At 40.3% G+C, this 24,581-nt stretch overlaps 2 protein-coding genes across 8 annotated transcripts; one reads left to right on the forward strand and one right to left on the reverse strand.

The window, feature by feature from the left end:
• The first annotated feature begins 655 nt into the window (after positions 1-655).
• Positions 656-24,502, forward strand: C6H1orf50 (chromosome 6 C1orf50 homolog). 2 transcript variants are annotated; one of them, XM_075605117.1, is made up of 8 exons: positions 656-854; positions 3,155-3,270; positions 4,045-4,131; positions 5,643-5,774; positions 7,002-9,199; positions 11,867-12,065; positions 22,224-22,286; positions 24,451-24,502. In XM_075605117.1, the coding sequence occupies exons 1-5, from the start codon at positions 671-673 to the stop codon at positions 7,185-7,187; spliced, it is 705 nt and encodes a 234-aa protein (XP_075461232.1). In that variant the 5' UTR covers positions 656-670; the 3' UTR covers positions 7,188-9,199; positions 11,867-12,065; positions 22,224-22,286; positions 24,451-24,502. The 2 variants fall into 2 exon arrangements, with proteins under 2 accessions (XP_075461232.1, XP_075461231.1); XM_075605116.1 differs by having other exon boundaries at positions 7,002-12,065.
• AP5B1 (adaptor related protein complex 5 subunit beta 1) lies at positions 4,139-24,539 on the reverse strand. Of its 6 annotated transcripts, none has more exons than XM_075605115.1 (8): positions 24,297-24,539; positions 22,582-22,640; positions 21,563-21,724; positions 20,200-20,390; positions 13,918-17,040; positions 10,411-10,596; positions 6,997-7,071; positions 4,139-5,686 (listed from the first exon to the last, which is right to left on the reverse strand). In XM_075605115.1, exons 4-5 carry the CDS (start codon positions 20,347-20,349, stop codon positions 14,410-14,412), a joined length of 2,781 nt encoding a protein of 926 aa, XP_075461230.1. In that variant the 5' UTR covers positions 20,350-20,390; positions 21,563-21,724; positions 22,582-22,640; positions 24,297-24,539; the 3' UTR covers positions 4,139-5,686; positions 6,997-7,071; positions 10,411-10,596; positions 13,918-14,409. The 6 variants fall into 6 exon arrangements, with proteins under 6 accessions (XP_075461230.1, XP_075461226.1, XP_075461229.1 ...); XM_075605111.1 differs by having other exon boundaries at positions 20,200-20,395; XM_075605114.1 differs by lacking the exon at positions 21,563-21,724.
• Between the last annotated feature and the right edge of the window lie 42 nt (positions 24,540-24,581).

Raw genomic sequence — 24,581 nt, forward strand, 5'->3', positions numbered from 1 at the left:
CCTCCCTCCCTATTTTTGTAATTTTTTTATTATAATACACAATTTAAGTTCTTGACATGTATCATTACATATTTTCATATTCGTAAACACAGTTGTACAAATGATATACATATAGAAAATGATAATCAAACTTGTAAAAAAGAAAATTTGAACCTAAATCAGGAGGGTTGGGAAAAAGGGGGGGGGGGGAGTAGTCAGCCCTATTCTCTACTTCTCCGACTCCTGATCCAAGCGTCTCCTCCTCCGGCTCCAGGCTTCTAGTGTACGCCTCCCACGGGGGCCGACTCACTTTTGTACAGTACTTCACAGTCGCTGCAGCAGTACCCTCACTGATCACGTGATTCCACCATAGACAGCAATTTATGCAATAACTGGAACTCCCGTTGTGACGCACTCGAGGCCATTTTTGATTCTGGCATATGGTCTTTGTTGACCCATTCGCTGCTAGTGGGGCCTCGGATTGCTAATTTAATGCGTTGCAGGCAACCCTGACACGGAAGTGATTAGGCGAAGTGTACATTGATACAGTAATTCCAGTTAAATTGCACAAAACAATGTGTGTAAAAACAAATGAAGTGCATTGTGTAGATAGATGTTATTAAATGTTCGTGAAGTGTATTTTAGTCATTCGTATTTGATCTGGTGCAGCTAGTAAATTGTCGCTGTCTTCATGGTTTTTGCCCTAACCAAAGATGGCTGCCTGAGCGTCACGTTCCCCTGGCAGGAAGCGCTGCAGTCCTTGTGTAACTTGCCAAATGTTCATCAGCCCCTGCGAGTGCACAGCAGTCAATGTGTGATGCTGGAGCAGGAACCCGACAACATGGACAACACCCGAAAAGAAGCTGTCAGTGCAGGTAACTGTGCTCCGGTAATCTGCTGGGAACCCCTTACTGGTGTATGGCAGATAACAAGTATATAGGCCCTTCCCAAACATGTGTATTTATTCTATTAGAGTGTGTATATAATATATACGTTATACATTCTGTTTATTTTACCCAAGGAAGCTCAGCTCTCACAATCTGTCATGGTGTTGGGCGCTATAGCGTATCTATAACTTATATAGTGGGCTAAACATTATTAAGAAATATAATGCCTAATGCTACACCTTAGGCGTGTAATATAGTGCGCTACCGTGCGCGCGTCAATTAGAATTGGCTGTGTCCAGGCCTGGCGTTTTATACTTCAGCCGCGCGCACGGCAGTGAGTGGTGGCGCGGCTGATCACAGCAAATATATGAAAATTTATATTTTTGCGCTGCTGCCGCACCACATGACGCTGCCAAGCCAATCAGCGTTGCTATCGCTGTGATGTCTTTAGCCACACCCCCTTACAACGCCACCACTTACAATATATAAACGAAACGCGCGCCACATGCATGCGCAACGCTGTACACGCACCAGCACGCTCTATTTTACACGCCTTAGGCTGTGGCCAAGCAGGGAGCTGGCGCTCATGAGCTGCGCCCTGCTCGGCCAGGCGATTCGGCATGATGTCACGGTGCTGAGGCGAACCGCTCACGTGACGTTCTTGCGAGCGCGAAAATCAAATTTGCTTGCTCTGCAAGCATCTAAGCGCGAGCATGTGCAGGCGCTTGCTCACGCTGGCCACACACATTGCCTCAATGTGTTTCAGAGTGGCCAGCGTTAGCGCGCCCGCCCGCTCCGTGCCGCCGAGGCCTAAGTGTTTATACAACTGCACATATTTACCTTGTAAATGATAAAACTTTGATGCTCACGACATGGTTAACATGTGTCCAATATATAAAAAGATGAAATACATTTAATTGAGAACATGCAATGTAACAGATATGTCAAACAAACATGATATAAGGTATTAGATCATGCATGAGTACTCCGTGTACTAACTGCAGCTGTGAAAAGAAGATCGGTGAATAATAGAAACAAAATGAAATATTCGCATAAAAAGGGAAGACAAGTCTAGTACATAATGTAGCAGGTTAGGTAACGTGGATGAAGCTTGCATAACATTATGGATATTTATGTAAGGTTGCCAAAACTGATCTGTGGAGAAACCTGTAAGTACTAACTAGTAAACCACCTCAGGGCACAATATCCAATGAAACCCTCTGTTTACTTATTTCACACACACAAATGAATAATGTGGAATACAATATAAACATTTTATTAAGGGCCATTATTATTCAAGGCAATAGTCGTAGCCATTGCTAATTTTAGAGGTGGCTTTTCATTGGCTGCTTTTTGAAATGTATCAGTGCAGTTGGGATTCTTTTTTTTATTATAAATATTAATAATTAAAAACATTATTTGTAGAAAGCTATTATTCTATTTGGTGGATGAACCACTTTCAAGACCTTCCATTTCAGATGTTAAAGAAGCTTTTGTGTTCTGATTCACCCTGTATTATGTACCTGTGTTTTCTATGATTATCTTCCCCGTGTTTTTCTGTTTTGCCTGCAACCAAGTGAATACATTTCCTTAATTCACTACATTTAGTGTATTTGCCTCTTTTTTGAGTGCTGGAGAACATTTCTACTTTTATCTGTTACATTGTCTTGTACCAGTGTGAAATAATAATAATCATGTTCTTGTGTAGCGCTGCTAGTTTTACGTAGCGCTTTACAGAGACATTTTGCAGACACAGTCCCTGCCCCATGGAGCTTACAATCTATGTTTTTTGGTGCCTGAGGCACAAGGAGATAAAGTGACTTGCCCAAGGTCACAAGGAGCCGACACCAGGAATTGAACCAGGTTCCCCTGCTAACTCAGTGCCAGTCAGTGTCTTTTACTCACTGAGCCACTCCTTCTCAAGGAGGAAACCTACCCAAATCTTGTAATTCTTAATGCCAGTGGATAATACATGAGTTGACACAGTTCTATTTAATTCCCGCGTAATACACATTGATAATTTTTTTTCTGAATGAATGGGAAAGGCTGACTAAAACGTCTTCGATACACACTTGTGGGTCACTTATGTACATTGAGGCCAGTCGCTTTACTAACTTGTCATCAGGATATTGGAATCCCTATATTTCTGCATGTTATGTAACAATAGTAACTGCTACTGTGTGTTGTGATACAAACTAAAAAAAAAAACAGGTTACATTTTCTTAGTTATTACAAGAGTTCTGCATGTTAAATGTGGCCTTTTTTGTTGTTGGTCTTCTGATTTTCAGTGACTCTTGTGGAAAGCAGTTCAAAGCCCTCAGGGGTCCAGCTAGTCAACACCTATCACACAAATAGGATAGGCGATCCCAATAACCTTGTGGAACTGGCGCAACGGGTACAAAAGGTAAGAAAACAAAGTGAAGACTATTGTATTAAATGTGAAGTCCGCAGTCAGGATTGCAATAGAAAGTAAGAGCAACCCTAAAAAGTTCCTCAGGTACGTTTTTAATAACAAAAAGATTAGAAAAGCTAATAATGTCACTCAATGGAGGGCATAAGCCGTGGGTCACCCCTCTCTGCAATGTACCAGCAATCACTCACAAACATGTATCTTTCTTTGAAGCCAACAGACCAGTATCTGCTCAATGTCTACCACCCCCCCCCCCCCCAAACCCCACGTGTCACTTTTAGTGGGCTATCCATGACAGACCCCCCAATTAAGTTTTGTTTGAAGCGCAACACCCACCCATGACAACCCTGGAGATGTCACAACCCAATATATGCAATCTTTAAACCCAAGCTGTACATTTTTAACCCCTGAAGCACCACATGGATTAAAATACATAATACCTCATGATATCATGACATTCCTAAACAAAATCTTCAGAGATATATTTTCTTCACCCTCTGACTCCCATCTGACTGTCTGTCTCCTGTCAGTGTCTCTGTCCTGTGTTTCCTGTGCCCCTAGCCTGTTGTAGGGGTGCCTCAGCAACTAAGCACTGTTAGGGGTGCCACAGAGAAAAAAAAAAGATTGAAAACCACTGATAGAGGTTGGGGCTTCCTCCTATTGCAATTGACTCCTCCTTGGTAAATACAGTGGCAAATAATGTATTTAATGCCTCCCCTTTTTCCTTATTGCCAATAATTTGAAAGGGTCCCTTTTTCCCCCCCACAGGCTGATGAATTTATCAGAGCCAATGCATGTAACAGACTAACGGTTATAGCTGAACAAATTCGTTGGTTACAAGAGCAAGCAAGACAGGTAAGCATTTCATGATTTTGTAAATGGTACCAAACCATTTAAAACATTTTTTATTTTTTTTTAACCGTCTGACATTTTACATCTGAATTGTTTGTAAGACATGGTTTGTAAGAATGTTCATGTTCAGCAATACATTTGATGACAAGTAACCTGTGACTTGGTTCTCATTATTCCTGTTGCATTTATACAGCCATTGCATATATTGTAGATTCAACAGAACAGACGTCATAATGCAAATATATTTTGTGAGCTGTTGCACTGCTACTAGACAGTAAAATAATGCATTGCAGTGCCTGTTCTACGAGAGAAAACAACATATTCAGAGTTCCAGCTTTTTCTGCCATAGGGGCGGACAGACAGATGTGTTTGGGGTGGTGCATGATAGCCAATGAAGACATTTTTTGCAGACACCCTGTCGTACTGAGGTATTGAAGGCCCACAGGGAGAAACAGATTGTAGAGGGCCAACATACGACAAAAAGTTACAATAGGGCTTTTGGACATGTGCACATGCACATATACATACTCATACATATAATCATTATTGTAGCGCAAACTGTCTGTCATACATACACTGATCACACATCAGCCACACTCGGACATACAGGCAGTCCTCAGTTTACAACGCTTCGCTTTACAACGAATGGCTTATCCAACGCTATGCAATGCATACCTATGTTCATTTTTACAACGCCAAAATGGCTTGTCCAACGCTCTGCAAAGCTGTTTGTGTATATAATATATATATTATATTATACTATATAATATATTATATTATATTTTATGTTATATTATATATATATAATACAGTATATACACTATATAATTTGTGTGTGCTGCGTATCTTATTGCCTGCATAACATATTTTGTGTATTTTAGCATTAAAAATGCCTTCAGGAACAGAACCTTTCATTTAAACAGTGTTCCTATGGAAAAATGTGTTTCGCTTTAAGACGTTTCGCTATCCAACGCCATTTTGAGTAACGCATTGCGTCGGATAACCGAGGACTGCCTGTATCATTAAATTGCTCAATGGTGCACAGCAGTAATAAAAGTTGTGTCCTGGTGTGGACCAGAAGTCTCTTCTCTCTTTGCTTGGTGATATTCATTATATAATTTAATTGCTGTTGATCTGCATGTAGTTAATCACGGAGACCACTTACTAACTGAATTATTGGTTAAACAAACTTTTATTCTATAAAGTGCGACTGCATCAATCTGGCGCTATCGAATGGAAAGCTCCATTGAAGTATTATAACGGCCTGCGTGGACAAAGGTGCACCACTTTTTAATATATTCTAGACGCAGACTACCATGGAAGATTTAGCCAGTCTCCTGAATTTAGCTAGGATTTCAGTTGGCTTGCCCAGTCTGGATCTTGAAGTACCATTTGATGCTGGGGCCCAAAGGGGATTTCTCCAAGTATCCGGTAGGCCATTGTGAGTCTGATTTCACATCAGTTCCCTAAGCATGGGATGTGTTCTCCATAGTAATGATCTTCAATGTTTATAGGTATTGGAGGAAGCCAAAAGAGATGCGGACTTGCATCACGCAGCCTGCAATGTTGTAAAGAAACCAGGAAATATTTATTACCTCTATAAACGGGAAAGTGGACAGCGGTATTTCTCCATTCTCTCTCCAGAGGTGAGCATATCAATGCCGTTGTGTCCACTCTATCCTTATCATGAAATGGTTTTGGGTATCCACTGTAATGCTAAGTTACTGTTTCTTTCTTTTTCGGAGAAAGCTTCAAAGAGCTTCTTCAAACATTTAAATTTTCTGATGGTAACTAACCTGGACAAGCGTGTACTTCATTTGTAACTTACTCTTTGTTCTTAAAATTCTTTGTTGGGCGAAGAGGTGGTTAATGTGGAAACCCTTTAATAGTACGGACTATAAACAACTCTAAGGCATTGGATATAGTGCAGGTGACGGTGCGTGCGGCACGAACAAATGCATGCAAGTGCACCAGTCTGGCCACGCTGTGCGACGGCGTGGCAGGATTTTGAGCAGACAAAAAATGCGATTTTTCTTGAGACGGATGCATCACGCCCACGTTTGAGCCAATCGGGACAAACCAGCCTGGTAACGTCACCGTCACGCCTCCCCATCGCGCAAGTTATGAGTCTACAGATCGCTCAGGCGAAAGGCGCGCACCCCTCCTTGCGCTCCGTCACGCGCGCCTGCACTATGGCCGCAGCCTAATTTAATTACAGGAGCCATACCCTGGTTCTGCATATTAACTAGATTAATTATTTTATTTATAAAATGTTTTACCAGGAAGTAATACTTGAAAACGAGAGAGAACTCTCAATGTATGTCCTGGGCAAAGAGTTAAGATGACAAATAATACATGGTTACAAATACATAGTTACATAAGTGAACATGGTATACATTATATACAAGACATTGCATGTACTGTTAGAGATGATATATATTATAGATGTATGTAGCAGTTACAGACCAGATTAAAATGTGACGGTTTTAGTTTTGAAAGAATTTAAATTGGTGGTGGTTATGAGTCTCCGGTAGACTGTTCCAGTTTTGGGGTGCACGGTAAGAGGAGCGGCCGGATACTTTGTTGAACCTTGGGACCATGAACAGTCTTTTGGAGTCTGATCTCGGATGATGTTACTTTAGTACTTCCCCCACACCCCATTAGTATTCCCAGGGATTGACAATTCATATTTAACCTACGCATCATGTTTTGGGATTTCCCCCCATCTTCCCATGATTCTTTACATTCCTAAAGTGCCCTTCCTTTCTGTACTTTTGCATTCAGGTTTCTATTTGATGCACATTCACATATTTTAACAATGAAGAGTTATTAGGACTAATTTTTTATTTTTATTTTCCCCTTTCTTACCTTAGGAGTGGGGTTCAAGCTGCCCACATGAATTTCTTGCTGCTTACAAGCTTCAACATGATATGTCCTGGACTCCTTTTGAGAACATTGAGAAGAGAGATGCAGAAATTACCATTATCGATAAATTACTTAATCAACAAATTGCACTTCCATCATGTGCGGAGCCTAACTTCAGGGGACTGACAAATTAAAAATATATGCTTTCTACACATGACACTAGTACATTTTAAGTGGTATATGGCCTTTTGGAATATATGCGGGTATCCCCTAAATCTGGTGCTGGGAGTGGAGTTTCCCCATGGGAGACAGACAACCCTAAATGGAAGGGTATCAACCGGTTCCTCTTTCTAACCCACATTAGGCGTTTGAGGGGTTGTCAGCCTTGAAAGAAAATGGGGTTTATTTGCAATGTGTCGTGGCTTGTTATGATTTTTAATGAATACTGTACAGAGCCTATTGCACAATTGTGTTTCTTGCCTTTATGAACCAACCATGCTCGCCTTTCTCTTTACTAAGGCACTAGTGCTTAGCATTTGACCTTTTACTAACACAAATCTCTTAAGTTTATGAAATGTGGGGAATACAGAAGGGGTAATATATTGTACATTTTAGCAACCGACATACAACTACTGTGCTGATCTAAGTGCAATAAATCATGTTGGTTTACAATCTTCAACTGACTTGTGCGCAAAGGACATTTAGTAAAGCAAGGTCTCTAGAATGTTTTATCACTCGCACTAATACATAATGGTGAACCCCAATGAGAAATGTAGTCCATAAAACATGTTTGCTTATGTAATACTTTATGAAAAGTTGCTTAAAGATTGTCCATTCTAACACTAAATGTTTGATTGCTTCTCTCCCCCCCCCCCCCACCAGTTCTTATGTGCATTTTGTAAATTCATCCTATTTATTTAAATAGAGCTGTAAGATACAAACGCATGGGGAAGTGGGTTTACAACATTGAGCCAAAGAGACACTACACAGAAGGGATTAAGAGTATCTCCCATATACAGTGGCTGATTCTAACACCTCATACCTTGACCCCTAGCAGATGCACTTACCAGAACACCTACCTACTGTCTTTGTACGTTCTTCCTACTTAACAATTAGATTGTAAGCTCTTCGGGATAGGGACTCTTTTCGTAGTTACTTTTGTCTGAAGCACTTCTTCCCATTGTGTTATTTGTATTTGTTATTTATGTCACGTGTATCACTGCTGTGAAGCGCTATGTACATTAACGGCGCTATATAAATAAAGATATACATACAAGTCAAACTAAATTGCTATTCACGAGGCTGTATCAAATATGTGAGATTATTTTCATTCTTTGTGTCGTGTCTCTGGCTCAATGTTGTAATGCCCCCATGCTTTAATATTCTATAGCCCCATTTAAATAAATGGGATTAATCACACTAAATTTGAAAAACAATGAGGCACTTTAGTTGATAGGGATCTCTGAACAGATAAACTTGTCACTTGTCCAAAATCTATTTGATAGTGAATTAAAGCTGCAGTTCAGTCAATATCCTGCATGTGTTTTTTTTAATAAATCAGTTCTGTAGTAAGAAAAAATACTTTTAGCATTTTCTGTTTTTAAAAAAACAACTTTGAAAGACCAATTTTCTTGTATTCTATTTTAACAAGCATTTGCTAAGGCACTGCCCCTTCATGTCCTGTCACAAGCCCTGGCACACTCCTTTGTCAGCCCTGCCCTCCCTCTCGCACATGTCAGTGCAGGAGTGCTCATGAATATTCATGAGCTTCCACTGAGAGACAGAAGCAGAAGAAAAACATATGCCAGCTCTAATTATGTCACCAAATTTCGCCTATCAATACATGGAGAACGAATTGACTGGCAGCTATACAGTTCTTTAGGTAATTAGAGATTGCACACATGTAACTATTAAAGTAAAAAAATAAATAAAAAAAAAAAAAGACTGAACTGCAGCTTTAATCAACAGGTTCAACGAATGCAGCTATATTTTTAAACAGCTCCAATTGGATACAGTGACAAGTTCATCTGTTCAGAGATCCCTATCAACTAAAGTGCCTCATTGTTTTTCAAATTTAGTGTGGATTAATTTTGATTCCCTCACTTTTCTGTTTCTTCCCATTTGCGCCTAGGTCATCTTCACCATTTTCCTATCTCGGCGGTGGTGGGGCCGTGGACCTAATTGGCAGCATTGAAGATAGGGACAGGTAGTCACTGGTAGCACATCCTCCAGGATTGTATATTGTGTTACATATCACATATATTGTGTTGATAATTTAATTTTGATGCGCTTATTTTTCTTCTTTTAATTATATATATATATATATATATCACACATACCCCCCTCACGAGTCTTACCGGCAGCGGGATGCGGCATCTCCTGGCATTCTACTGCTTCTCACGCTGCAACTTCCGTAAACATGGCTGCGCAGCATAACTTCGGGATGCTATGTGACGTCATGCGGTGTTAAGTTGGCCATGGCAATTTGAGGCATCGTGACGTCACTTAGCGTCCTGTTGTCATGGCATCGCGCAGCCATGTTTACATATATGTGTCCACGCATCGGAGCGCCAAGCAGCCAATACGCCAGTTTAAACCGCAATTTGCAGTCCTAGGGTCGCAATGGATGCGCGGCAGGGGGGAGCAAATACAAGATTTTTTGGCGGGGGCGCTGCCATGACATCACGTGGCTGGTTTGCCCTCATTGGCTGAACCGCCGCTGTGACATAGCCAGCACTCGGCCGCTGCGCTAAAACACATTTCTTCTGTTTTGGCAAAGGTGGTCGCGCATCGTGCTTTCTGCAACTGCAGGCAGTGACTGGGGCCGGCACATAGAGGGCCGCATCTTGTTCGCGCCGCGCACACCGTAGGGCGCGCAGCCGTGTGCAGTGGGAACGAGTCCTTCATTTCTAAATGCCAGCATTGTTGGGGGAGAAAAGGGGGGGTATTCCCACGTGAGCTGCTGTGTATCTGCTACCCAGGCATATATTACATTCAAATATATTTTTATCGTGTGTGTGTGTGTGTGTGTGTTTCTCTGGATGTGTGTGTGTACACTGAATATCTGTATATGACATTTGACTAACTTCACTTTACAATAGCTGGTGTATTTTAATCTTACACTGTATTTAATGTGAATTCTAACCAAAAGCAGATCAGATTATATCTTGCTGCAGCTATGTGGGAGGAAGGGGTGTGGGCACGAAACCTCTACAGATTAGTTGATCCCTGTGTGATGTCATATTACACAAGTCCTTATGGGATTTGTAATTCATCTATCTGTAAATACTATACGAAGAGATACAACACCCAGAAGCCCCTGCAGAGAAAGGGAATCACATGACCAGCTGCAACAGCTGGTTTTGCCCGATTACAAGGCAATGTTTTTGTTTTAAATAAAGTTAAGTTGAAAAGTACCGTCGCTTTTAGTCAGGCCCCACACACTTCGTGAGCCATCAGCATCAGCAGTCGGATGTAGGAGGGTACAACTGAGGGAGCTCCACCTTGGGGGCCTGAAGCAGCCATGTTGCTTGTGGCAGGAAGCTCAAACCCACAGAGAGAATAAGACACAGATTGTGTGTACTGTTTTATTTCCAGCTGCTTCTAAAATTAGAGGGTCTATAATCAAGGCAAATACAGTATGTTTCAGCACAGGTAAAACTCCTTCACAACATATTGAAAATGGATTTTATGAGCAGGACATGCCCTCATCTTTTCCTTGGTCCTTTGAAAAGAGGTGTGCATTACTCCAATTATGAGATTGTAAAGGAGCTTAAAGGTGGAGAAAACACAATACACATCAGTAGGCCATGTTAACCCTTTTGTTGCTGGAATGTCTGTTGCAAGACTTGCGCAGAGTTCACATGGCCCAAAGGGCTGTGATTATACCAAGAGCTGCAGGGCGGCAGCGCTATTCTGTGACGTCATCCTGCGCTGTCGCCGAGTGGCATCTTGATTATACTGGGGAGACATGGCAGAGGAGGCTTGGAGGCGTGGTCATGAGCAGTTCACCCTCATTGGCTGAACCGCTCACGTGATGCGACAGTCGCCGGCCAATAACAAAATCCTCTGCAGGCGGTGCGCGCGCCGTAGTTGGTATGTTAACTTAAATTGGATTTATTGATTTTGTTTTTGAGCCCTGTGCGATGGTGCCGGCAATTTCTGGTATGGTCACGGCCTATGATTAGCAATAGGAGAGGATGTCCCCATCCTAATTGCTCTTCTGCTGTTGCAATCAGTCCTAGTCATATGTCCACACTAACTGTTGAGTAGGGAAACATTTTAATTCTAGTTTATAAAGAAAGAAATGTGATACATTTTAAGCCAAAATCATTGATATAGTTCTACTGATTGTATTTTGCTCAGAATAACATTCAATTAATCAACAATAGGACACAACTGAAATACCGCCTTTCACTGTATTGTGAATATTGTGGAGAAACCAAGCCAATGCCCCGTTGCTTAGAAATGTTGAGTTCCATGTAACAACTTGCGTTAGAATACAATGGTACTACTGCCCTGAAGCATCTTCTGTGTCCTATTTCAAAGTCACAAAATAATTCTAGATCTGTTTAAAATAACTGTTGAAACTCAAACTAATGAAGAGCAACTGAAAATCCAATAAAGTATCATGGAACAATACATTTGCATTCATTAGCGGCCAGTTTGTAACTCTTGCTCAACCGAGTGACCGAAGCATGCACAAAATTGCAGTTCAGTAAAAGACGCAGCTGGGTTAAAATTGCAGTTGCAATCGTTTTTCAAAGTTCCGCATAGAAACATCTTTAGCAATATTTCTCAAGATTAGAAAACCTCTAGACTAGAGGATATTACACAAGTATGTCATCTTTTTTTTTTTTTTTTTTTTAAATAGGTAAGAAGTAGCTGCGTGGAACAATGAGCCATATTTACTGAGCAGTCTCCTGCCACAAGAAACCTTCCGGCAGCACCAGCTGGTGTCTTTTGCCAGAAGATGGCTTAGAAGATGGCCCAATATCTTTTACAGCAAGCGTTTTGCATCTTCACAATACTATAAAACTGCTTCACACACGGCGTGCTTGAGCCAGGATAAGGTTGGTTTGCACAGGTCTGTAGAAAAGAAGCAATAGGTCTGGAATAGCTGTAGATCACCAAAACGATATCATCTTTTATCTAACGTTTAGAGCCGCCCTTTATTCTAATCCCAGTAATCTACAAAATCACGCAAATCTATCCTGGTTAAACATTAAAGAAATGTTTTTATAAAGCTAAACCCATAGCTTTTTAGAACAGATTCAGAATTTATTACAACCTTCCGACATACAGTAGTAGTATTATTCATCCTGATTTGTAACTTTCAACTTCCAAAAACAGGATGCCCCATATATATTATAAAATTATAGGCTAAAGCTGTAAAATTCCGGGCATTATTGAAATCCCTGCACTCTGATTGGTTAAAATTCCAGGCATTATTCATTCAGTAATGCCCAGAATTTTTGCAGCTTGCAATGTGTTTATTTCCAGCCAATCAGCTTTCCGAACAGCGCTGAGACAGGGCAGGGGATTGGCCAGATAGCAGCAGCAGGCAGTGACTCCTCCCCCTCTCTCCGTGAACAGAACTGACAGATTCAGTTGAATTGGGGAGGGAGAGAATGTTTGTATAGCTGCAAAGTAAGTGGCTGTCTGCAGTTTCTTTGTAGCTGCAGTTTGTGTGTGTGGCTGCGGTGTAGGTGAGTAGCTGAAGTGTAGGTGTGTGCGTACACAGAGGGGGCGGCAGTGTATGCGTATAATAGAGGTGCTTTAATGTATTTACCATTTTATTTTAATTAAAAAAAAATCTAAATAACTATACAAAAGTATCTATTATTTATGAAAAAAAAAGACTACATTTAGCCTCGGCTTTGCCTCGGGCCTTCAACTCTTCCAGCCAGGGCATTATTGGCCAGTAATGCCCTGTTCTTCAGGGATTATTACTTAAATATTGTTTTACCAACATTGTGGTTACTGAATCAACAAAAAATGGCTGAACAGCTTAGCAGCATGGTGGGAGACCCTTACAATAGTCCATCCCCATACGCATTCCATAACGAGACTTCATTCTACTGAGCAAAATGTATTGGTAAGAAACCGGATTTCTACACAAATTGTGGTTCCTGGAATTAAAATGCATTAAAAAGTTTCTCCTTCAAGTAGCGCTGTAGTAAAGGTCTGGGCTGCATGTACACTGGAGGATGTTTTAAAAATTGTGGTGGTCACGGTGACAGCCCCAAAAAAATCTTTGAAAGTACATTACATGTAATATGTTTTATAATCTTGGACAAGAAGCCATGCACGGCTAACTGATGTTTTGTGTGCTTGGAATGAACAACAAAATACACAAAGGTACTCAAAAGCTTAAAAAAAGGGTACAAAAAAAACCAGTGCTCTTAACCCCCAGTCAGATCTCCTGCTTTGCACGAAATCCAAAATATACAGAGAGTAATAAGGCAGGACAAAGGCTGCTATGCCAGCTGAAACGTTGTGCCCCTGGCTAATAAATAATTTTCTTTGTGAAAACAGACTAGTGCCCTTCCGCTCTGTGTACTTATGTACTTTGAAGACACGTCCTCAAAAAGTACAAAATAAAAAATATTTAGCTTTTAATTAGGACAGAAACATTATAGTGTTTGCCGATTTTTGCTTCCATGATGATGAACTACTTCTGGTTGAATGTCCAAAAATAGTAACGATATTGCACCTAACCCCTTATTAACATCCTTCAAATAGCAGACATGCTAATATCTTCTTGCTGGTTTTCACTTCTACCTTTATTTTTAATATTTTGTTCTGACTCGTGGTCCATGTGCCGTTTACCTAATGTCAGTGTGGGCTTTAAGCAAAAACAAAACATTCAGTTCTTTGGAGAGATTGATTCACTTTTCTTGGAAGATGAGAACATTTACTTACCTCTATGTAACATGGGACTATAAGAGGGCAGTAGCACTGGAATTTTGTAATGTAGAGTAAGTAAGACGTCAGGCACTTCAAAAATTATTTTTCTCATCATTCGTGTTGTGGTGACATACAGATAAAATGTATACACATCGCTCCAGCTAAGTAAAAATCTTGAATCTCCGTAGCAAAGAAAGCCACTTTTTCTAAATGCCTACAGCTAGCGAGATCAGGTCCATCTTCATTGTGTGACGAATCTCATTGCGTCAGCAAACACTGCAATATTACAATATTTAAAATAGACTGAATTTAGAAATCTGTATAGAAATATATTTGCTGAAACTATTTTCACAACCAGTGTGTCAAATTAAAACAGTTGCCATTACAGAAAAAAAAAAAACCCATCATGCATGTTCACAATTCTGAAATGCTTGTAGTGGCCAACAAATATCTGTACATAGTAACATTTAATGTAAATGCTTCCTGAATACTGACCACTCGCCATAACTATTTCTGTGACGTGACATCGAGAAGGTGAGAGTTTAAATAGGGCAGTATTTTCCAGCTATCTGTCCTAATGCTAAAGCGGGCAGTGTCATCTTGAGCCTTAACATGCATTAATATGTGAAATTGTGGGGGTAAAAAGATACCAACTTTGTATATGTCTGAATTATTTAACACTACAAACTTGGAAAAAGAAGATAGCACAACACTGTGGAGAGCTTTGTGTGACATCTCGCAGCAAAATATGCTCTCCTCACACTGGTTCGATTCCGCAGGCTGGAAGGATTGCCAAAGCTTGTCAAACAGCTGACATTGGGCATTCCGGGGCCAAGCGCTTGGTAATGGTAATGGAACAAACATATCTGAAAACCTGATGTGCAGTGGTTCAAGCCTTGTGTGGTGTGTAAGTCCATCCTGAGTACTATATGTCGCAGTCGCAAACAAAACAGATGGATAAGGTTCGTTAGGCTCTAAATTAACAGAAACAATGGGAGGGTTTCGATCAATGAAGAGGCATGGAACATTAATGTCACTTATAGGCTCATAACTACAATCTGTCGTCTCAAACTGAAGCACAATACAAAACAGTCTGTGATACTTCGGCTCAACATCCCCTTTGAATGCCAAATTGTATTTCATAGCAAGCAAGGAAGAATTGCGATCAGTGAACTGCTCATAATATTCTTCAAGAACATGTTCAGCTATTAAACTTTCATTTGAAGACGATTCTGGACAAAAAGGAAAAGCATCCAAATCCTCAAGAATTGGACACAACTGAATTATTGTTTTTTCTGTGTTTTGAATTGTCAAGAGGTTGGAAAAGTGCTCACTTTCTGTCATGATGGATGTTAGGGACCTGGCTTTGGTTTGACCTCCTGCTGGCGCCATGGTTAATATTCTGCGGAGTTTATCGCTGGAAAGATTTGTTAGTAGGATGTAATAAAATCGGGCACGGTCTTGGATATCAATATCTTCAAAACGGCGCACCAGATACTGCAGGAGATCTGCCAAATATGTGAAGACGGCATCAAGATGCTGGTGCTGAAGAATATTCTTGCAAATGGACAAGACAGCATTGCCTGCCTTCCAGTCGCCTTTTTGACATATGTCAGAATGGAAAGCAACATGCACCAGAAAGAGAATTGTGCTTTTCTGTGGAATTGTATTCTCCTCTGCAACCTTTGAAAGAATCTTAAGGTGCCATCCAAGCAATTTCATATCGAGTTTATCAATAGGAAGATCCACTATTAGCTTCTGTAAGGCCTTTGATAACGAGATTGGCCATGTGTGGAGTTCTAGTAACATTTGTGTCTGACTAATGAGGCTGATGAAGAATGGTGCTAAAGCACAATCCCGCTTATATAGTTCTAGAAGGCTGTGCGTCAAATTTTCCATGTGTTTCTCACAGAAATTAAAATACCGGACAAACAAATATACTGTCCGAAAAAAAGTTGCAGTAATCTCTCGATTGCCATTCTCATGAACTATGCTATAAAGTGACATCAGATGTTCAAAAAGAAAGCCTATGCCCCGCTCAGACTCAAATCCTTCATTTTCAAGGTAAACCATGCTTAATAAATTCTGTCTGCAAAGCATTGTGCTGCAGTCATTAAAAATAGTAGGAAACAATGATGCAGTCATTTGAACAGTGAGGAGAACGGGCAAATTCTCTTCTGTGTTTGAATTAAGGGGTCGATTTTCTGGAAAATGTAAGAGAGAGTCAAGATAAAACAGTTTTACTGGTGTACATACAAGTGGGTGCTGTGTCATGCCCACAAGTCTCTGAAGGAGGAAATTTTCATCTTCTGCAGTAAACAGGCTATCTGTAAAAACGGCTTTCATCTGTAGTATGCTGTGAAAAAGGGAGATGTCCATTGTACCAAACAATCGAACTAGTTGGGACTTAAAGATCACTGGTGACACAGTACGGACCATAGCCACAACTTGAATTACTTGCCAAAACAGAGTGCTTTGAGACACGGATGTAAGAAGATATGAGTCTTCTAGCAGTAGAGCCAAAATAGATTTAAATTCTTTTGTTTCACTATTCGATGGAAGCAACAGAAACTGTTCAGAGACAGGCCATAGTTCCCTGGTGTTTTCTGTAGCTCTCCATAAAAAGCTTTGATTACTCGTCAACATTTCCTTAAGCGCACCATTTGATGGTCCTTCTTTCTGTGCTAGAAGCTGTATTGCATTCTTTAATGCAACACTGTAGAGTATTGTGTATGATTGATGGGCAGGGGTAGCCTCTTGCTGCTGCATAGAGTACAACTGTTCCAGTCTCTGTGAAAGCAATCCAGGGTAACAGTTCTCCAATTCTCGGAGGCACTCACAAGCCATGATACGCAATTGCCTATAGGCTACTCCTTGCTTGCTGTCATTTATATCTGATATAACGTGCATTAACAGGGATGCAAAATCTTGTGCAGTTTTGCAGTTTAGATTGAAGTTGTCAGTTGTAATCAAAACAGTCTCAATTGCTAACATTAGGTGGTACCTTAAAGTCATACATTTGGCCGAATTTGACATCTGGTTTAAAATATTCATTAGAATTTCTGTGGTATCTGCTCCTGTCTTTTCATCTGGACATAGAAGTGTAGGAAACTCCAAGAAGAGACTCAGCATTAACACCTAAAAAAACACACACACACACACACACACAAAAAAAAATGAAAGGCAAACCCGAGATAGAGAATTCAGAAATATATCAATTTAAGATTTATAATTTGTTTCTATTTAAATGCTTTCACTGCATGTTCTTTACCTTTCTTTGTAGAGCATGCTTCCACATCTGTAGTCTATTATGGACCAATGGTAAAATGTAAACTAACGATACGCTAAGGCTACTTTGTAATAATAGGAATATGTTTTCCTTGTATACTGCTGACAATGAACGCAGAGCTGTACACAGAGTTTCGGAGCCTCAACTAGTCCCTGCCCCCAAGACCTTACACTCTAATTTTGGTGCCTGAGGCACAGGGATATAAACTGAATTGTCCAAGGTCACATTGGGATTGGAAAGGAAGAGGTCATCTGCTTCAAAAATCGGTAACTGTGCTACTCTGTCAGACAGAATTAGACTTACAATGCAAATAAAGTGAATACAGTATTCTACTTGCTGCTCTCTCAGTCCATTTCTGATATTCAACACAAATGCATAGAATAACATTTCAACCTTATAATGATCCCTATTTACCATGATATTACCTATTTATCTTGTTAACAAGCACTGATTATTCAGGGAAGCAGTATAACAAAAATAAAAACTTTCGGCTACATTAATAAAATAAATAAACCATCATTTCTAAAAATCGGATTTTTTTCTCAGTATGAATATAAACAGCATGAGTGTTAAGTACTATCACAATGGTATATAAGCCCTCACATCCCTTCCACTGCACTTTATATCTAAATAGTGATCTATACTAACGGCAAGTAACGCTTTCCAGATGCTGAATTTAGCCCAATGCGAGTTTCTAGAAACCAAATCTAGTGACCATAGTAAGGGGACCCAGGAAATTAGAATGTGCTCATTTTGTTATAAATAGGCAAAGTTATATTACGATCAGGGATGGAAAAGCCCCTGTGCTGTGCATAGTGATGACTGACCTGATTGACAGGCCGTCACTGCTGCGCAGCTCAGTGAGGAGTTGGGGGATGGGGGGGTTAGGGGGGAAAATAAGAGAGCAGAAGGAGGGCGTGCAAGATCTGGGGGCAGACCTAGTCGGATGGGGGGCACAGCTACTCAGAGCGAAGATGTGAGAGTGTGTGTGTCAGTGAGGAGAGCAGGGGGGGATTGGAGAGCAGGAGGCAGAGGGTCGGGGCAAGTCAGAGCCGATAGCGGAGATGTGCGAGTGTGTCACAGATACACACACAGTGACACATACGACAGGGGGGAGGGGTGGCTGGAACGTGTTGCCACCCCCCCCAAACAAGGCCTACATTTTTGGCCTAACTCCTAAGTTTTTCATATTTTTGACCACCCCTGATTTTATGATTAAACTTCTATAATATATTAAACTACTACCGCCATAGTTTGAGTTCTGTGTGGGCTTTCAATGCCCTACACGCTCCAATACTCCCCATCAGAGCATAGGGAAGCCTGGTGTAAGCGAGTGCAACTAGGGTTTAAAATCCAGATTTGTATAATGGTTTAAGAAAAAAAAAAGACAAACATGAAAAAGTTGTTTCTCCTAAACACCTTCAATCTGTAATAGTAGTACTGTATATCTCAACAATGCACTAAGCTGTTGTGTGGTTTCTAATAAATAACACAGCCAGCATGCGTCTTTAATTAAATCTACAAAAAATAATGATAAGGAGCCACGGCCACCAAAATAAATAATTAAGCAGAAAGACATGTCAATCGTTTATACATTATTCAAATGTAATCACAGCATACAAATGCCAGAATGGATACAAGTAGAAAATGAGCAAAGTAAGTATACCACAAAATACATGCATGACAAATACCATAACAAGAATAACACATTATGAATTCAACATAAATTCCAGGCTGAAACCTTAGGACACAACCTTTCAGACTCGTTAGCAAATTCCAGAACCAAAACGTGGTCTCCATCCTAGGTTGTCAATCTGGAATTTATGTTGACTTCATGGTGAGGTTTCTCTAAATGTGTTGTCATGGTATTTGTCATGCATGTATTTTGTGGTATACTTATATTTGCTAATGTTCTACTTGTAATCATTCTAACATTTTTATGCTATGATTACAGTTACATGGTAAATGAGGTTGAAAAATAGACATCCACCCATCAAGTTCAACCTATGCTAAATTTAGAAGACAGATACTTTATCCTATATGTGTACTGAAAGTACATTGATCCAGGGGGAGGCAAACAAAAAAAAACAAAAGAAAACATCACCCAATACTATCTCATAAGGGGAACATAAATTCCTTCCTGACTCCAAATATTGGCAGATTAATCCCTGGATCAACATCCTTCCCATATATACTTATTTGGTACATCCCTGTACACCTTTCCTTTTAAAAAAGATGTCCAACCTTTTTTTGAAGATATCTATTGTATCTGCCATCACAGTCTCCATGGGTAATGAATTCCAGATTTTAACTGCCCTTTCAAAACCCTTTAATTTGTTGATGGTGAAATCTCCTTTCCTTCAACCTTAAGGTATGACCCGGTGTCCTTTATACTGCCCTTGGGATGAATAGTTATTTTGAAAGCTCCTTGTACTGTCCCTGAATATATTTGTATTAAGTTATTATATCCCCTCTTAAATGCCTCTTTTCAAATGTAAACAGATCTAATTTATCTAGCCTCACCTCATAAATTAGATTGTCCATCCCCTTTATTAATTTGGTGGCTCTTTTCTGCACTCTCTCTAGTCCCATGATGTCTTTTCTATGGAGTGGTGCCCCAAATATTCTAAGTGTGGTCTTACTAATGCTTGATAGAGGGGCATTACATTTGAATAATTTATAAAAGATTAATTGAAATGTATTTATTTCTGCTTATTTAATTTGGTGACCTTCGCTCCACATCATTATTTTTTGTATAATTACATTTAATGGGGTTGAGAGACACCATTTGAGCTTTGGTAGCCTTATATGTAAATACATACTCTCTGATGATGTTACTCGGGAGAGTTATTACAAAGGACTATTCGATATTATTGATTTTAATGAAATCTACAACACACAGCCGCACACAGTGCTAACGGCACTTTTTGTGTAGATCAACATACCCTTCAAACACCTGTCTCATAGTGCTAAATATACAGATATGATGATCGTGTGAATTATTCTACCTTAGTTTGCTCTTGTATAGTTTCACCCCGAAGATCTTTCAGAAGCTCATCCAAAAAGCTTTCCACTGTGGTGTTCGATAAAAAGGATTTAGGACCAGCAAAAAATGCAGCCACCTCTCGGTTCCAGTTGGCACTGCTTCTCACTGCCATGGTGCCTGGGGGATAGTTTCACGAAATCTCATTGGTGGCAACTGATCTAGAAAAAGGTTGTCAAAAGTATGCAACACAAAACAAACAAAGTCAAGATATTTTATGACTTTAACCCAGTATATTAAAAACAAAGAACAATTCCTGCGCTCCTACCAATTGGGCTAAACCAGGGGTGTGCAAAGTGGAGGGCGCGTGGCGGTTGCAGAAGCACCGGGATCTTCCCCATGGCATTTAAATTAAATGCCGGGGGACTGCGCGAGGTCTCTGTAACTCACTTACCGGGATTCAGAAGAGTTGCTGTGATGCATCGCCACGGCAACGCACGACGTCACATGCCTGTCAGCATGGCAACGCGGCGGCAAATAAGGTCACGTGACCCCCGCGGCTTCATTTGACACTGGCAAATACAGTAAGGGGGAGGGGGGGCACGAGAGCGAACAGGCAGGGGGGCGCAGCTTCAAAACTTTGCACTCCCCTGGGCTAAACTATACTACAGATAGTCCTCGCTATCCAACGTTTCACTTTACAACGAATGGCATATCCAACGCTTCACAATGCAACCCTATGGGCTGGTTTTCGACGTCGGAATGCGTTATCCAACGCTCACCGCCACTGATTAACATGGGACTCGCTTTACAACGGTTTCACTATCCAACGCTACTTCCAGAATGGATTACGCTGGATAACCGAGAACTGCCTGTAGTGACATTTTTACATTTAGAACCCACGTCTGTGCAACAAAGGAGTCATTTGGTTGCATCTTTTGATCTAAACATGATCCAAGCCTGCCAAACAAGAGTTTACCTTGACGAGGTTGGCAGGCTTGGATCATGTTTTGATCAAAAGATGCAACCAAATGACTCCTGTTACACAGACTTAGGTTCTAAATGTAAACATGTCACTATTATAGTTTAGCCCAATTGCCAGGAGCGCAGGAATTGTTCTGTTTTCCATAAATATAAGGCCAATCCTTTTACCAGCTGCATACATCACAAAAGGAGGAGTGCAGGTAATATGTACAGTATTTGTTAACCCAGTATATTAAACTACACAAAGTATCAGAAATGTTGCAAACTAATTCACAAACATTATAGGTTGTACAGAAATGTAGTTGTTTGAGAGCTTGACCTCGTCTTAAAGGAGCTATCCAAGCAATATCCTACATGTTTTTTTTTTTTAATAAATCCCTTCTGTAGTGTTAGATAATACTTACATGTTGTATTTTTAAATTAAACTCTTAATGAGTTTTAATATACTGATCATCCTTTGATTTCTGTAGCAGGTTTTAACACTTCCCCAGCAGTGCAAGACCTTTGTAACACTTTCCTGTTTGTGATAATTTGTTGCCAATATTCTCAGCAGTTTGAGCTGCAAACTGTAACAATAGATAATGTTACTTTAGTAATATAAGAAAACATTGTAGGTGCTAAGTTACACTGACTGAAGGGTTGATTGAAACTGAAAGGCAGCCATTTAGTAAAGCCTGGGAAGCCGGATCTTTGCTGATCGATCACGCAGCTGAGGCAATTAGTTTTCAATAAAAAGGTAATCAAAGGCTGTATATATTAAAACAAGTTTTTTTTAGTACCACTTGAAACGCCTCTTTAACTTTTCCCATTTCTCCATTATAAAATCGATAGCTACCAGACCATCCACCAAACGTGTCCCTTTTCCACTCCCATTTGTTTTAATGTGTATTCCTGCAAAACCAGCATCTTCTCGTCCAGTGCAACTAGGATATGCTTTTACCTCGGGCACTCTACAGCCAAAAATATAATATTGTTATGAACAGATTTTAAAGCAGCAATTTGTGCCTTTTTAAAAAAAAAAAAATACTTGAATATATATATATATATTTTTTTTTACCTTATTAGAAACAAGGTGTCTACCGAACTGATGTGCGGAACTACAAAGTATGAGGACTACTGGCTCCGGAGGTATTTAATCCTTTCTGAGAAACAGTATGGCCACTGGGCACTGGCAAACAATACAAAGTTGTGCTATTGCAAGATGGCATTAAAAAAATCTAATTTCTCTTACAAATACTGGCAAAAGTGCAAAATGACATATCTTGGCGGGCCCTGGATATGCAAGTGCTACTTCTCAGGTCTGGGAGAGTCCCCCTGGTTCAAACAAAGTACAGTATACATATTATATATATAAAAAAAAAACACACAATATTTGATTTCAGGGGACAGCCCTGATTTAAACCTTTGGGTAACAATGACATACCCTGAATGTCCTGAGGGCTCTATGAAGTACAGGGTACGGTAATGCACAGTGAACGCGATCTGAAAGGAAGAGGGGCATATAAAAATAATCAGGGACAATTTATACAAATAAGTGCTTAAATACATAAATGTAAAGAGGGGCTAGGAGTCTCCCTCCCCCCAAAAGAGCTTACAATCTCACTATTTCCCATCTTCACTATTCAAAACATTCCAACTTCTTATGTACAAATACATGTTTACTCAGATTTGTCAGTGTATCAAAGCTATAATCCGCCTCCTTTAGTCATTACTCCTGTCCTGTGCGATACTGTGGTTACCTCACTGCCTTAATCTTTGGAACTTTCTTATTGTTTGTGCCAAGTCACAGCTTTCTACAAATTTACGTTTGAGGTGCAGTTCCCACCAACGAAAGATTTATCTTAATAATAACTTTATTTCATATGGCGCTTTTCTCTCAATGGCACTCAAAGCATTTCACAATTACAGAATAGTGCGGGGTACGCAGCACATAGGAATTTTACAGACAGACCCTGCCCAGATGAGCTTACAATCTATTTTTTTGGGGGGGGGGAGGGGGTGAGGCACAGTGAGATAAAGTGACTTGCCCAAGGTCACAACGACCCTACACTGGGAATTGAAGCAGATTCAAACTTGAGGATGACCTCAGTGGAAAGCACTTTACCCGTTTAAGGGCCAGAAGACTGGTGGAAGGATCGGAATCACATGACCACCCGCGACAGCGCTCATGTGGTCGCAACTGGCCTCAGCAAAAAACAGAGAGGGGAACACGATGTAAAAAATTAGCAATAATTACAACGTTCCCTCTACGTCATTGGGCACCTCAAGTGACACTTCATGACATACAGAGAAGTAATCAGGCACTCAAATACAAAGTGCAGATTACACACCCTAATTTTTTTTCTAGCTGTGTTTTATGGGTTTTTTTTTTACAGACCAAAAGCTTCAACAAGGATTGTTCACATGGCAACCTCTGCTGTTCTCACTTGCTCTGCTCCCACCAGGGAGCTGTTTTCCATGCAGACCTAAAGGGGACTTTAAGAAATACTCTTATCCTGGGCTTTTCTGACAAGTCTCTTTGAAGTACAGAAATGTCACAAAATGGAAGAGACCCTGCAGCCATGTTAACGTTGGTTTAGGGCTCATTTTTCTGGACTAAAAAGAATTAAAAAACAAAAAAACAAACAATAAGAGGTGAAAACACACATCCTACTGCATGGTATCTTGAAGAAATATTTTTAAAAAAATTGTGAGTAGGGGGGGAAAACAAACGGCATTTTGTTATTATTTGATTGAACTTGTTTGAAATGAAGGAAAGGAAACAATTCAACTCAATGCATTCATCTGTATGCATGATGTTTTAGACATTGGAACAGTCAGAAACATAAATATATTCTGTGTCTAGTGGCCCAAAGCCAGTTCAGCAGCCTCGGACAACATGTTATTTACTCCTCGTGTCACTGTACATTACACTATTCATTTGGGAAATACTTAGAGATTAAACTGTTTTTTATTAACCCTTTTGCTAACATAGGCAACTGCAACGCAATGCGGAAGAGGTTAAAAGCCATAACTCTTTTCTTTTTGCACGTCTGCAAGTCTTTGTATTTTCCTGTCTGTCCATATTGCACAGTAAATACGGAATACTTGCTAACATGTAACAATCTAATACAAACATTACATCTACACTGTACATACCAGTACTCTCATTACAAGACACCTTCTTGTGCTGTCCGCCAGCCTCCCACTCTGATTACAATCACAGGCCTCTTACATTATTACTAGACTTGTGCGCAAACCTTCTTTCGTACAAGGAATATCTGGACTAATGTCCGTGTCACGTTCCTAACAGATCACATTACGGCGGGGTGAGAACCAGACCACAAGTGTCATGCATGACTGGACGATAGCCAGAGACACCCATGTAACCGGAAGTGACGCTTTTGGTGGCCATCTTTCAATTGGGCAAACACGCCCATGTTT

This window comes from Ascaphus truei, chromosome 6 (genome assembly GCF_040206685.1).
Source record: "Ascaphus truei isolate aAscTru1 chromosome 6, aAscTru1.hap1, whole genome shotgun sequence".
NCBI lineage: Eukaryota > Metazoa > Chordata > Amphibia > Anura > Ascaphidae > Ascaphus > Ascaphus truei.

Bases quoted from the DNA above. Each gene is read 5' to 3' on its own strand.
- AP5B1 (XM_075605114.1), bottom strand. From the start codon at position 20,349: ATGGCAGTGAGAAGCAGTGCCAACTGGAACCGAGAGGTGGCTGCATTT. The intron at 17,041-20,199 runs GTAGAATAATTC...GTGTTTTTTTAG, and splicing joins CTATACAAGAGCAAACTAAG to GTGTTAATGCTGAGTCTCTT.
- C6H1orf50 (XM_075605116.1), top strand. From the start codon at position 671: ATGGTTTTTGCCCTAACCAAAGATGGCTGCCTGAGCGTCACGTTCCCC. The intron at 3,271-4,044 runs GTAAGAAAACAA...TCCCCCCCACAG, and splicing joins TGGCGCAACGGGTACAAAAG to GCTGATGAATTTATCAGAGC. The intron at 5,775-7,001 runs GTGAGCATATCA...TTCTTACCTTAG, and splicing joins TCTCCATTCTCTCTCCAGAG to GAGTGGGGTTCAAGCTGCCC.